The sequence below is a fragment of the Lathamus discolor genome, chromosome Z (assembly GCF_037157495.1).
Source record: "Lathamus discolor isolate bLatDis1 chromosome Z, bLatDis1.hap1, whole genome shotgun sequence".
Classification (NCBI taxonomy): domain Eukaryota; kingdom Metazoa; phylum Chordata; class Aves; order Psittaciformes; family Psittacidae; genus Lathamus; species Lathamus discolor.
The window spans coordinates 76312238-76327899 of record NC_088909.1 but is presented as its reverse complement, the minus strand read 5'-3'; the positions used below and the strand labels follow the sequence as shown (position 1 = coordinate 76327899).

Below are 15662 nucleotides of genomic sequence, written 5' to 3'. Positions count from 1 at the left end.
CTATAGATTCTTCAGGGTCTTTCTGGTACCTTCTTTTCTGCAACTCTGAACTAAAAGACAAGCCTAAAATACTGCAGTGGAGTTGCAGTTTCTAGGTTCCACTGTTGCTATTGCTATCAGCCGGATTACCTCTCATGCATTATTTTTAGAGTTTGGATACACCAGCAAAATTTATCTAATAATATAATAAGACGATTTTCTGGCAATGTTTGTATGTTGTCCAAGACATTCAAGTGAACATTTGACTTTGTTTATTATCGTGATTTTTGTTTGCCTGTGCTCAGCTATTTATCATTATTTGTTGCCTTTCTATATAGCTTTGCAGTTAATTTTGATATTTTACTCCTTTAGTTTACATTTCCTCTTTGTGCCAGAATACAAATGTGCATCTTTTAGCCTAATCATCTATGGCTGAGTTAGATCTCCTTACTTTTAAAATTTGGGAAGCTTGTGCAATTTGATAGAAGAAGTACAGTTTAACTTATTTTTATATTGTCAGACACATTGTCTAGGTGTTGCAGGGTCCAATTTACTATTGGAATGTTTCAGATACTGCTAAAGCATGGGTTGGTTTTTTTTTCATAGGTGTGCTTTTCTGCTGTGGCTCTCTCCTCAGTCTGTTTCCTTCTGTGAGCTTGGTCCAAGTTGCCCTAGCTCCCTGCCTGTAGCATTTCAAGTTTCGTCATTCCTCTCAGCTCTGTACCTGCAGACAGTTCTATGTGCAAGATACTTTGTTGAAAATACTGTGGGTGGAGGTACCCACACTTGAATCACGAACTGGGACAAATTTCAGTGTACCTCCTCTCCCCAGATTTGTGGTAGGGTAATTTTCATTTTAATAATTACATTTTAGCTAAATACAGAAAAATGGTATGCTGGGATGTGGCAGAAGAATAACCAAATCTTGGAACTGGATGAATCTGTTGTGTTTTCTTTGAAATATATCAGGAAATGCTCTTTAATGACTGCATTTTTAATACACAAGGGGCTGTAGAGTACTTTACTCCAAATACCAATAAACAGGGTTCATAATTCTGCATTCTGTTTCTATGAGATGAAGGCATTCTGCAAAAAAAGAACTTCCAGGAGTTAATCAGCTACTGGTGAGACTTAGTTCAGTAAGATAAGCCCCACGAATGACGATCGAAATACAACCTCATTCTCTCATTTTAAACTCAGCCAAGGTGTCTGTGTTGACAATCACAGTTCTGCTTGAGTCATGGAAGTTGAATATGCTAGGAGGATCTTCTGACAGTGACCTATGGCTCTTTTCTGTCAGCCAACAACTGTCTGCCAAGAGGACCTTTGCAAAGAGACTGCCTGGCCTGGCTGGGCTTTCTGTGTGAGTCCACTGCATAGACAATATTCCATGAGAATACAGCCCTTCCTATGCAAGCCTTGAATAACAATACAGTGGACTTGCTCCAAGGATATGCTGCTTATCAACAGTAAATAGCCACTACTGTGATGATCTAAGTTCTAGAAAGTGTTATCAGGAAGAACTGATAGCTAGGCCAGTTTTAAACTGCCCTGTCTGGGTGGGAACTGAAATTCCAGGTTTTTAATAAAGAGGTACTGGTGTTCCTTCATGCAGTGAAGTATGAGTAAGCTTTAAAAAGATCTCTGTTTGACCACAGTAAAGTCTCACACTTCTGTTGTTATTACAGGAACATTTCTGGTACATGGGTCATGTAAGGATTTTTGATTGCGTCCGCAGAAGCTGCTTTGTCTTACTGCTGATGGCATGATGAATATAGTTTTTTTGCTAAAGAAATAAAACCAAATTTACCTGTATTTCAGAACATTTTCTATTTTAATGTATTCACATTTTGCATTCTAAATACCATGATCTTTAATATTACAGCATGTATCCTGTAAAAGCAATAATGCAGAATTAAGGTAACTCCCATCTAAATGAGCTTAGTCTAAATGTGACCATTTTTTCCATAATGTTTGCACTTCAAGAAAAATTGCCAGAGTATTTTTTGTTTGCATCTTCTAGGTTCTAACCAGAGAGCTACAGCACAGCGTGCAAGAGCTGAGAACAAAAATCAAACAGGCAAAAAAAATGGGAGAAGTGAGAGTGTGCAAAAAGGGTCTTTCCCAGGAGTCTGTTCAGTTGGCAGCATCTATTCTTGATGTTTCAACAACTGATCTTGAGGAGATATTAGAAGTAGAAGATGATGAGGTAAGTTATTTTAAGGACTTTTCAGTAAAAAGGGGGCAAATCAGATGCTGCTGCATATTTCCATTCTTGAGGAAAAGGATTTCCAGGTATAGACTGGAATTTCATTGTGCAGCATTCAGCATGGAAAAAAAACCAAAACAACCAAACGCCAAAACAACTGGACCTAAAAAAAAAAAAAAACAAACCCCAAAAGAATTGGATCTAAATAAAGAGGTCAGGTTAGAGACTCATAAAGTCGCAAGACTTTAGGCATGCATAATAAAATATAAATATACTGTTTTGAGCATGTAGATGTAGAGAGACATTATTTGAAAGTCCTTAGTTTCCTTTTTCATGAGACTAGTTGACAGGGTTATACATTTTAAATAGACTTCTGCATTAATGAAAACAAAATTAGAATGTGTCTTGCTGTGCCAGATTGATTCCGTTGATGCTTCCTTTCTTGAATTGTTATACCATTAAAGGTATTTCTAGTAGACAGATGGTTTCTTGGGGAATCCATTGCCTTTTTTTGTTGATTCTATCATACACTTCACTATGAAATACTTGATAGTGTTTCATCAAATCACCCTATAATAAACAGATACAGGAGTAGGATTTCTGATATAGATTTATTTAGGCTTGATTAAATAATACATGAAAAAGTCTGGACACTTACTTTAGTAAAAGTGTATAGAAGCTAACCATTATCGGGCTGTAATAGTACTCTGGTAATGACTCAGATTTAGCCTTACTGGAGCTTTATATTAAAGATGTCACAAAAGGGAGTTTTCATGTTGGTTAAATAAAGGTGCAGTGCATATGCATGCACTGATACGGATTACACTCATGAATACAAATAAAATGGACCAATTCTCCTCCTTTTTATGCATATATAAGATTCATACACCTCTGTAACATGATTCACTTTGATAGAATTGTTTCATGCATACCTTGTTCTCAAAGTAATTTCTACATCCTGTACCTTTTGTTGTAGTCACTATTTTGAATATATGTGTAGAACACACAAACACACTTGCTACAAATAGAGAACAAATTTTAACTAAAGGTGATGAATTTACACTATACAAATTTTAGATACCTATTCCACTAAGGAACCTTTACATTGAACTCATAAAATTTACACATAGATTACACATGCACCTGATGCTCATGCGAAAAGAGCATGTCATGCATGTTTCTAGGGACATGTACAGACAAGGATAGGTTTATAAATTTAACAGAGCCCTCATACTTGGTGGATATGCTTCAGATAACTAGTCTTGAAAGCATAGTTTACACTTCCACATACTGGTCATTCAATGTATATCCAGTTACACATTTCCTTTATTTTTCACTATTTTTTTCTCATGTGGTGTCAAAATGTTGTGTCTATGTTATATTTTTCTGGTTTTAGGAAACAGCAAAAACAAAAATGGAATTTGAAAATGATAAGGAATGGCTGGAGTATATACATAACCTTCTTGAAGCACAGGTGCTAATTTATATCTTTCCTTAATGAATAATATCATTCTGCACTGAGTAGCTAAGTGGTTTTAGGTTGTAATTAATCTGTTGCATTTGTAATTATATTACCATTGATGATCCTAAACTATACCGTGATGAGACAACGTAAAATCCTTGGTTTGTAGCATTTCATTTTTTATTTCTCTTAAAATAAATATCACTGGATAAAACTGAAGAGATGTTAACCAAGCATTTGCAAAAGCTGTCTTAACAGCTGAAACCAGTGAAAGAAACAATGCTGGAGAAAACCAGGACACATCTTGGCAAATGTGTTAATTGAATTATTGAAACAGTGTGTAATGCTTGCTAGAGTGAAAAGGATCCATTCTCATACCTCTTAGGAAAAAGAGATTTTTTTATTATGTGCCTTTAAAGTTAGCAGTTGATATGGACACCTGAGGAGTTTGTGGGTTTCAGTGACCTTTTACTGTGGACTTGTTTCCAGTCAATTCATGTTTTCCTCATAGCCAGACAGCTGTTTATTATCGTGTCTTCTCGCATTCTCTACAATATTTTCTACTGAGACCTCGAGCAGCTTGTTAGTGGGAAGTAAATATTGATTTGGCATCCTGTCAATGCAGAAAGAATGAAAAAATTTCCACCAGAGGCCCCTCAAACATTTTCCTATCGACATTTTCTGGGCAGAGAGGAAAGCTGCATAGAGGATGACAAGGCTGAGACTAGCAGAAATCCCTGAGGGGTCCATTGAGACTGCTGCTGTGACCTGTGTGATACTTTTTCTTCTCTTTCAAGTCTTTTTTTTAATACACAGAGAGTCTGCTGGGATGCTCCCCTCTTGTAAGTGATCAAGGGCAGTTTATTGGCAGGTGAGAGCCCTGCTTTTCTAGCCATAGTCAGCTTTTGTTTGGACATCACTGACAACACACACTGACTCTTGAAAATTTTCCATTATATTTTAGTTGTCTCCTTTATTAAGATGATCGGTATCTGATGTCTGAAAAGAAATAAAATTTGATTTATGAATCCAGTGTTCCTAATGCATATTCACTAGCATGGTTCCATTAGCAATGTAGTTCATTTCAGTTAGAATTTGAATGATTGAAAATATTTTGAAAACCATTTTAAGGGAACACTCAGATCCAGATTTATCTATTTTGTCATTAATTGCTTCCATGTTTACATTGTGTCCTATGACCAGATTTTTAAGAAATCACAGTTTTTTCCTCTTTCATTATCCAAAGTTATTACCATTAAGATTCCTTAATTGCTGCAGTGGAGGATTTGGAAATACCAGTTTGCTTTTACTGGCTTTGTCAAAAATACTGGCATTTTAATTTAACCTGGTAATGTTACATGGAACTCAGCAGTAAAAGCACAAATATTTCTATTCACTGAATTGTCTTAATTTCAAGACTTTTAAAAAAAATCTATAAATTTCAAGATTCTGTCCATTCTGTGGACTCCAAAATAGCAATCAGATTCATGGAATACCAACAAAAATTCTTACTCTATTTTTTGTTATCATTCTTTGGTGAATTGTTAAAAAAACCTAAGCAGAATTTTATTACTTCTCTGATATAGACAGGAAAATGAAGGGCACAGAGAAATAGGGGTGTTGTAATGTTTGTAACCATATATGTAACCAACTATATTAGGATTATAATTATTAGCTAAGGATTGAGGAGCTTTTTGTTCTTAGAAGTATAAGTGTATGTACAAGTTAATAGTGGCTCTCAGTGATTTTTGCTCCATCTTGTGGGGTTCCTCAGAAGGAGCTCTGAGGCTACAAATAATTCTTGGGAAGCTGGCCATCTTCAGAATTGCGAGGTGATTAGTGATTTTCGGGAGCAGTCAGCTCTGCTTTTCACTTCTGTCCACACTAAGTCACATGGATGGAAATTGCTAAGATTTCTTGGTCTCTATTTGTGAGAAGCTCACAGAACTCTGTAAGCCTTGAAAATGCTTAATTCCTATCTTGTAGGGGTTGATTGTGGTTTCCTTTAGTAGACGATCTATTAATGATCAGAAAACTAAAGTTTGTGGTGAAATGAAAGCTTTCCATCAGGACTTTGATCATAACAGATGGCTCACACGGTGTTACAGGTTGGCAAATTGTGTACCCATTTGCATCTTGAACAAAGATGCAGTCTTGCCCTTTTCTGTTATTCTGAGAAAATGTTCAGTGGAAAATTGCATCAGATCACTTAATATTGCAGTTTGATATAGTGTCTTTTTGCGCCATTGAGCTGGGACTTTCGAACATAATTGCCCAGCAGTATTGATTTAATTGCCTAGGTTTATTTGTGGACTCCTAATTATTGACTGGAGGTAAATTTAATGGAGAAACCTTTATGAACACTGAGAAACTGCTGCTGTTGCTGTTATACATAATGAACTGCATCATATCCCTTTAGATCATTCTTCAAGCTAATTTTATTCTGCTGTGACAGTATGATAACATTTAAAATGTCATAGACATTTTATTTTTATTACTGACATAAGCCATTTTACTGCTACATTAGAATTTTGGGGGAGACTGAAGGAAGCACTAGTTGCTTTTTACTGTCATTTTATAGATTACCCTAAAGTGTAATGCTAAAGGATAGCACACCTCATCCACACCTTTTTTTTTTTTTTCCATTGTCTTATGACTTGAAAAAATCTAATTTCTGTCAGCTTTACAAGTATGTTAAATTTCAGTGATAAATACTTTTTGCATTCCTGAGTGCTCAGGAGTATGTGTCCTTATTTTATCAACTACTGTAGAAACACGTGGAGAAACTGCACCACTGCTAAGAAGATTGTAATGTAATAGAGACATATCTGCATCAGGATGTTATTTAAATAAAAATCATAAAATCAAGAAGTACAGGAACGTTCTGAATTCTACAGAGCTGCTAAAAATCACTTAGAATCTAAACCCATATTTTTAATTGCTAGCAAGTGTTTTTCAAGTTCAGTTTTTGTATTTCTACATTAGCACCCAATAACTAGAGTGTTCTCACTAAAGTATAAAAATGAAACATCTTAGTAACTGACAATAGGATAAACGGTGAAAGGTTCTCTTGCTTATGCAGAACCTATATGTGGAAAGGCTTCACAGGAGTGCAAGCAGAGACCTGCAGATGGGTATCAGTCATGTACAGAGACATCAGACTGATTATGTGTTAGTGATTGAGCATGGAAGAGAGAAGCTGGGAGAGGTAGCCAACCCATTATGGACCATTGAGTTTTTAGTAGTTTGTGGTATTTGGGATAGGAGGAAACAAGTATGGTTATCTCAATATGTATGTGTGTTTACAGCTTGCATGACGAGTAATGAGGCTTCTTACCTACTTTCTCCCTTACATCTGGGTGTGTATGTCTTATTATTTGAACCTGGCACACAGTATAGTAGCACTCTCTATTTCATAATCATTTAAAAAAAAAAAAAACACAACAAAACCCCAGCTTTTTCCCATGGTAGGAAACATACAAAGCTAAACCAAGGGGATGACTTCTTTTTACGCAACTCCTGCAGTCTGTTAATAATTTTGTGAGTACAGCATATTAAGCCCAATCCGGGTTGCTGCCTGAAGTCTCCGAGAGCTACTTCTAAATAAAGTACAAATCATCTGCCTAACTCTTCCAAGCATTGAACCCAGTGACAGTATTGATTAGCATGTCCCTTATAGACATACAGCAGCACTTGCCTTCCCTTCCTCCTCAGGTACTCCTTGGGATATCACATCTCACATAAACAAAGCTGCCTAATAAAATCTTTCCTCTCATGACCTCATTATGAATCTACAAATCATATTCCAATGGTGAAAACTTCCAGAAAAACTCCCTCCCCTCTATTCTATGGGCGTTCTGTAGGTATGTGTATAATCCATCTCTGGAACAGTGTTTCTGATGGTATATTCAGTCTTCATTAGCAGGGATTTTCCCCAACCCGTTTTTAGGATTTGCACTGGCTTCTAAATATACCTTTCCTCTGGTATCATCTGGGAATGTGCACTAACAGCTATGGCTGTTTCTTCAAATTTCCTGGGTGGGAACACACTTACTTTGCTTTCATTAGTCTCACTCCAGCCCGTTTGTCTTCTCCTTTTTGAACACGTCTCTCTGCTTATTGCTGTCCTCTGCTCACACCCACACATACGTATTCATCCGTGTACAGACACACGTGCACACACTGGCCACTGCCACCATCCCTAGGGGTTTTGAGTTACCTGCAGCTTAACATTGACATCAGACCATGATTTTCTTGTAATTACAAGAATAAGAGCTCAGTCCCATGCATTTACAATCCATTATAGTATAAATCTATCTTATATCTCATGCACACAAACAGAACAATATCACTTGTCCTGGACTGAAAACAAGGAGAGATTGGCTTGATTACTCAGGATAAGAATACAGACAGGCACATACAAATTTATATAATGTATATGCAGCCATCACAAAGCAGAATGCACAAAGAAAAACAGTGAAAAGTGAAATGAAGCATTTCTGTTTTTTAAAAAAAAAACCTTTGACTTTTGGTTTATATTGAAGTTAGGGGGTTTTGGTCCTTATGATCTGAGTTTCTTTAGATTTATTTCATGTTATTCTTTGTGCCTCAATTCAATTTGAGGCAGCTCTGCAGTGTTTTGATCATTTTGTTGGGCAAATGTGTTACACTGATGAGCCATATGAGGAGGTTTAAACAGGTATAACCACTAATTCGTGTATTCCAGAAATTAAGTACTTTTATGTTAATACATTTTAGACTTTGTGAAGCAGAATCAAAGTAATGCTGTACACTGCAAATGGAGACGCTATGTCTCATTAGAATAACATCATTGCCTTGCATTCATTGTGATTCTTTTCACTGACGTATCAGTGTATACTTATGCCCTGGTGTTGAGTGAGACTCAGCTGTGTAAGGCTGATGAACAGTAGTAGTTTATTTTTTACAGAAGGGATCTCTAAAAGAAATATTCTCAGGGTGAGAATAAATAAGTGAGAGAAATGGAAATACCTATCAGCATTCATGTTTCTTTAGGATCACATTACCTTACAGTTGCCATATACCAAGATATCTGTCTGATAAGAAATATGCCATTTCATTCATATGGCTTTCTAGTATCAAAGGAGAGATCTGCAATTCTGTTAAAGAAATAAATAAAAATCTTTAAATCCATATGTAATTTGCACTCTCAAATACTCTGACTTTAACCAAATTGATTAAATACTACTTCTCTTAAAGCCTACCATAATGTAGTGATTTAGGATCACTATCACTGTTAATGCTTAGTGTTCAGATAAATTGATTGTGGCACAGATAAATAGGAAACATTTGGAGGAAGTATCATTCTGTATTAAAATATATAATTGTCAGTGGTACAAACAAGCTTTTACTCCTTAGGTGTGCACTTAGCACTCCCTGAACTCCCAAAGCCTTCCCGGAGCATATGGCAGGTTTGGAAGCTGGGATGAATACTTTGGAGTAGAGACATCTTCAACAGTTATGAAGTTCTGGGGAGAAATGTAGAGGAAAGCTTCCCAGGATAGTTACAGAGCCATCATTAAAAGTAAATCTGACAGACTTCTATTAAAGATGAAGACTGTAGAGATCATCCAGTTCTGGGTGTCTGTATGGAAAGAAAAACGGATAAAAACATACAGCACTTTCTCTGAAAACAGCAAATGTTGAAAGAATGGTGTTATGTTCAACTTTCAAATGTTCTTTCTTTAAATGAATGATTTAAATGGAAAGAGTTCTTGAAAGATCACTTTGCTATGACATGGAAGCCACAGAGAGTAGTGAGCAGCAAGTAAAATGTAGCTAGAATGATACGAGCCAGAGACATCAATAAGAAACCATTCATCTCAGGCATAACATTAAGGAAGTGAAATGTATCAGAAATGAATGTACTCAAGCTAGGCAAGAAGAATTAGAGGCTTTGAGATAATGGTATAGTGTTCTCGTAAAAAACATATTTAGCCAAGGAAAGAGAGCAATTAGAGTGAACAGGATGCTGGATTCAGTGTTTTTAAAGCACAGTAGCAAATAAGTGTCACAAAATTTCACATAAGATTATGTCTTATATTACTCTGAATAGATTTGTGCTCACTGAATTGGATTCCTCTATTCCCCCAAAAGTCACCACAACAGCGTATAGAAGAAAGCTGACAAGTGTAGATGACTTGTAGAAAATTATCATTGACGAAGTTATTTATGACAGATGGAGACATGTCTAGCAGCAAGTACCAGCCCTTAAAACCTCCTTTTCTGAAAAAAAAAAGGAAATAATGCCTTTATCGTCCTTCTTCTGTAGCTGCAAAGTGACTGTTGAGCAACATGTAGGATTGCCATTACAGTCACTTCATGACAGATGCTTGCTATTAACAAATTTTCCTAGCTACCATTTTAGATTCTTTTTTCCTGGCTTGTTAGTAATTACAAAAATCAATGTATAGATTCATACCTTTGTACCAGTTCAGACATTACACTAGCATTTGTGCTTGATGAACTTGTAGTCTGTGTTTTTTGTTTGTTGTAGATTTTTTTATATATATCTAGGAAACAGGCAGTACTATATGTGGTATAGTAACAATTTTTTAAAAAAAATGGAATAGAGAAGTGGAAAAAAATAAAATCAGAACAGCGATACTCAAGTATGGAACTAGAGAAGTGGTTCTAGATGCAAAAATACTGCCTTGAACTACAGTTGTGAAAAGTAGAGGAAGCTACTGTTTGACCTGCTCAGGCTAGTGCTGTACTTAACCTAACTTATTTATGGTGGCCTTATTAAGGTAAATTCTTTCTTCTTCTGATTATTTTTGTGGGTGACTGACCCCTTGGTCACCACTGGTCTCAGTAAGAGGTCAAGAAAGCTGACAGTGCTATGAAGCTACTGAGATTCTCTATGGGTGAACAAAATCTGTTCTGTCTTCTGTAAAAGCATTGACCACTCTCGGGTGGAGCTGCCATGACTAGTGTTCTGTACCACCTTCAAAAGTACTTCCCAGCATACAGTGCACTGATGCACCAAGACTGTGAAAGAAAACTTTAAGCATGAAAGCAATGACACTGAAAATACACCAAATCTCTTTCTTTGAAGACACTGATTGTGAAAATACATTTTTATATTGGAGAAGATGTAAAAGAGATTTTCACTTTTCTTTGTAAATATATACAGTATTTTGGTTTCATGTTTTAGAGGAGCAGTTGTTTGTGTCATATCTCGGTCAATGCAATTGGAGTTTCTGGGGTTTGGGGTTTTGTTTTGCATTGTGGTTTTTTATTTACAATTTTAAACATGTGAGTTTAAGGAATGTGCCACAGCACTGGGGGCTGTATTAGTAGTTCTGTCTCATCCTCCTGAGAATGGTAAACATACATACACTACCATTTCTGCGTGCCCTAGAGATGACTGTAACCTTTTATTGATCAGCTGATTGAAGATGAATGACAGAGTTGCTGGTACTGCAGTTTACATCATTAACATGGCCAGTAAAGCATGAATTGTTCAATAAGGCATTTATCTTTTTTCATTTTACTCCATTCTTTTATTATTTTTATGATAGAGGGCAAATTTTCAGACACTAACCATGCAGGTGAACTTTAAAGATCAGATGTGTGCATGTGCGGTAGTTGTCAGAAGTGAGTAAAATCTAAATGTTTAAAGATATTTAGTAAGTGTTTTTTCACATGAAGACAATAAAATTCAATGATCATTTTTCTTACTATGTTTCTTTTTCAGTTTCCTTTTGCCTCATACTTAATGGATGCCATACTGCAAAAATTAAATGAGAAGAAGAAACTTATAGAAGAGTACAGTTCTCTCATGAAACATACTGTATAATATTGCTAAGACTTATCTTTGAAAAGTGTGACTAAAATGTGTGCTATTTCCTTGTGTCTTTCCTCCTCATGTAAGGAACTGTTAATATGCATGTTCAATAGATAAGTAGAAACTGTGAACTAATTAATTGTTGAACAAGAAGAATTAATTACGTTCCTATTTAGAAAGGAGTGGGGTGGGTTTGACTCTCCAAAAGAAAAATTGCTGCAAATCAATGCAAAGTGAAAAAAAATTAAAATATTTTCCTTTAAATACATTAGCAGTGACCAGCACTGGAGACTTTGTAGAAAAAGGATGTTTTTGATACAACTAATACAAATCTGTACAACTCATTAAGTACAAAAAGCAGCTAACTCCTGGTTGTACTACTCAGAACAGTGTAAGTAGGATCTGCAGAGGAACTGGGAATATCATTGGGATTTTGAATACCTAATTTCTTTTAGCTTCTTTGTAAATCTAGCTTTATGATATGTGCTACATAAAATTATATACTTTCTGTACATTGGAAAAAAATAAGAAAATGAATGATTGCAGGAAAGAAGTATTCAATGTGGAGTAAATGTCCTGGGAAAAGCTGTATTTTCTTCTAATTTGGAGTCTGTTGTGTACAATGTATGTAATTGTATTTAAAAAAATTCAATACAATAAATATATTTCTAGTGTGGGGTTTTTTTCACTGGTAGTCCCAGTTCTTTCTCAGCTACCACCAAGCTGTGAGCTCTCATTTTCCGTGGGAAAATGGTACAGAGTTTTGGTCAGAGGTTTCCACCAAGATTTCTCTGGCGGTATCAACAAATAATTGCTGCTTTTTCACATCTTTGATCTTAAGAATTTGTATTCCTCTGGACCAGTCCACCTGAAAAAAAATGGAAGGCCCAGATTTCTGAATTCATGTGGTAGTAATACTGATATACAATCTTTATCTATGGCTATTGAGTTGATTTACAGCAGCTGTCATTATCGTTATTCATATTGGTTGGAGAATCAGAAGAAAGATCTTTTTGGTCTAAGGTCACTCGCACTCACAGTGTGAGACAATTTCCCAGGCTAGTATCTTTTTCTCTTAACATAAACATCTTGCTTTACTGTCTTTGCATGTTTCTGTATCTCCTGGGTACCTGGGTGTGAAGAGAACTCTAGTTTGGACCAAGAGTAAGCAAGAGTGGTGAATGCTGCAGAACTAAGTTGTTATCTACTTCATCTGAAGAGACAGAGCAAAAGAAAATCCTTCAGCCGAGGTGGAGCCAGAATGATCATCATTTTTTCAAGGAATGGAAAATACAAGTGTTATTTATTTGCAGCTGTTTGTGCATCATGGTGCAAGAGACAAAAAAAGTGCTCTACAATTAACTCTCCATAAAGCTCTGTGCCCTGGACCTTGAGGGTAGGATTCATTTTCTCCTTTTGAAAATTATTAGGGTGATTAAGTCTGGTAAGTTTACATGGTGAAAACATTGTATTTTGACTTTACCAAAACAAGTTCTGCAGGATAGAACTCAGTACAGATACATCACTTCCCCTTCATGTAAGTCTTCTGCACTTGTCTTGCCACTTCTTTGATGAGACTAAACTCACTTGCTAATGAGTGAGCTTGCAGAGCTGCCATCAGCACTTGTGATAGTGCATTCTTCGAAAGTGAGCAAGTCACTGATAGCAGCACCATAGTGCCTTGATCAAGCGAGCAACAAGCCAGCTATGTGGGCACTGTACATACCCTTCCAATGAAGATAAAATTTCCTCACTCTGTCCAGCAAAAAGGCTCTAGAAAAAATCTCTTAAAGGGCTTTTGACCTATCTATCTTGTCACAGGCAACAAACACCTTCGTGTAGGGGAATTTCCATCAAAGCTATTTATTGGCAATTAACAACCTTTTAGTTACTGATTGTGGTATTGAAAAAGCAATAAACAAGTGCTTAGGGCAGTCCCAGACCTGGTCCCACACAGGGCTCCCACATCCACCACTAACGCCTGCCAGCTGTGCCTGGTGCACTTGTAAATGGATGTTCTGTCCCTTCCTTCCACCTGCATCTTAACCTGGAAGTGTTACCACTACACAAACTTTAAAGAAAAGTCTTAAGTTCATACTAAGGAATCACATGGTTAAGTGCTTGATATATAAGGTGGAAACAAAATGACAAAATGATTTGCAGTTTCTGCATTATTTTAGCCACCTGAAGTCTGCATGGCATCCCATTCCCAGCCACTGCTTCAGGGTTATTAGTGGGGTGGCAGTCTTTGGCCCGCTCTAGCAAGCAGTCCTCGGACAGCTACTCTGGAGACCTGGCTGCTTTGCTTGGTCGTAGGTGTTCATGCTTGCTAATCCAGTCGCAGAGTGAAATCAATTCTCAAAATAAACGATGACTGCTGTAGTGTCGCTTTTTCTGTTTCTGCGTTTAGAATTCCAAAATACAGTCTATTTCTACCATTCCTGCCATTCTTCTCTGAGAAGGTGGTGCACACAAGCCTTGTGAGCCATCAGAAGTGCAAAATGAATGGTTACCAGTTCTGTTTCCTCAGTACCTCAAGCAGCCTGTTTCTGGCTGATGCTTTAATGCAAACGTGTGGCGAGAGGGAGAAGAAATCTCTGGGTACATTTTATTTGCTACTCTAACTTGTTTTTTCTGATGCAGAAAGAATTAAATTTGTTCAGTAAGAAATATTTTTTAAAACCCTAATCCCAGCATCAATATCTGGTTCCTCTGGCCTCTCTGGAATATAAAACCAAAACATACTGAAAACAGACTGAAGGATTTCTCCCCTTGGATTCTGGTGTACTTGGTGATTCTTCCGTGGTATTTAAAACTTTCTTGGGTCAGTGGTGAGTCGTTTATCTTACAAATCAGCTTCCGGTTTCCAAGAGCACCAAGCTAAGGGAGCAAGGCTCAGATTATAATTTACTATCTCAGTTGTAACAATTGAAAATGATGAATCAGTGGAATTAGATCGAGACTCAACCTAGAGTCTGGGAGCTTGGTGTCTCCCTCAACATGCTTCAGGGGCACCTTGCTATGGGAAAGACATGGCATGGGCATTGGTTAGCTGGCTCGAGCTCTGGCCTTTAACCTCCAACACCTGCCTACAGACAGTGCTGCAGCACCCACCGCAAGAACATGTAGGCTGCAATAGCAAACCAGTATAGGTAGCCATCATGGCCTAGTCTTAAAGAGCATGAGATGCCAGTCATCTTCTACTTGGGAAATTCAGCAGTAAGTAACCTTATTGCTCTTTTTACATTGTACCAACCAGGTTATTCTGAATTGCCAAAGAAAATGTTTCCAGAGAAAGAATACGTGCATTGTCAGGTACCAGTTTATTCTTATCGAGGCCTCTGGAGTGACCGGGCCAGGATGGGAGGAAAGGGATTAAAACTTGATATAAAACCAATATCTGTATTTGAATACCACATTACTCCTAAAACGATCAGGCCCACCCTGGCAAAGATTTTCTTCCCTCTTACATTTTAAATGGTGGAAGGTAAAATTTCCCGCATTTCAGAAAGACAGATATTTTCATAGAGACTTTTTAGGGTGCAAATAGAACCTAGGTATCCTGATGGGGGGGGGGGGTGTACAAAGCCATAAATTGGATTTTATGATGAAGAGAAAGAAATAACTGTAACTACTTCATAGGTGCTCCTGAAATTATAGCACTGCTAGTCTTTCTGCAGCTTTGCTAGAAAGGTTGCCAAATATCTGTGAAGATGTTTCTTAATCTTTTAAAGGTATTTATTTCCATGCAACTTTTCTCATTTGATATGAACAAATGAGAGAAGAAGTAGCAGTCAGCATTTTCCAGTGGGGTAGCAGGGAGAAAATCGAGTTTGAGATGTTTTTGTAAGAACAAAAAGGGCTGAAATTCCAAAGAAAACAAATTTTTACCTTTGTCATAAATATTGAATCCTGTCTCTGCAATGAACATATTTTTTACTGCTTATTTAATCTTTGCTCCACCAGCAAAAGAGAGCTTTCGAAACAATCTTTATATTGTGAAAGAATTAAAAGTACTTATTATGTTTTATGAATATTTTAAAAATCCCTTTTTGCTGTAACCAGGCTCAAATTACACACATAACAAATTTGGCAAAGTAATTTCGTCTGGGGAGAAACATCAGCTCCACACTTTCAATATGATATTGTCAACAAAGCTAAACAGAAAATACATTAAAGGCAGT

The 15662-nt window shown here is 36.8% G+C and overlaps 1 protein-coding gene across 4 annotated transcripts in view; it reads left to right on the top strand.

The window, feature by feature from the left end:
* CNTLN (centlein) overlaps nt 1-12166 on the top strand; it is a 199616-nt gene extending 187450 nt beyond the window's left edge. For all 4 annotated transcript variants that reach the window (XM_065661947.1, XM_065661945.1, XM_065661948.1 and 1 more), the window contains 3 exons: nt 2003-2188; nt 3585-3662; nt 11389-12166. In XM_065661947.1, coding sequence (XP_065518019.1) covers nt 2003-2188; nt 3585-3662; nt 11389-11490 — 366 coding nt within the window. In that variant the 3' untranslated portion in view covers nt 11491-12166. The remainder of the gene's footprint in view (nt 1-2002; nt 2189-3584; nt 3663-11388) is intronic.
* The last annotated feature ends 3496 nt before the right edge of the window (nt 12167-15662 follow it).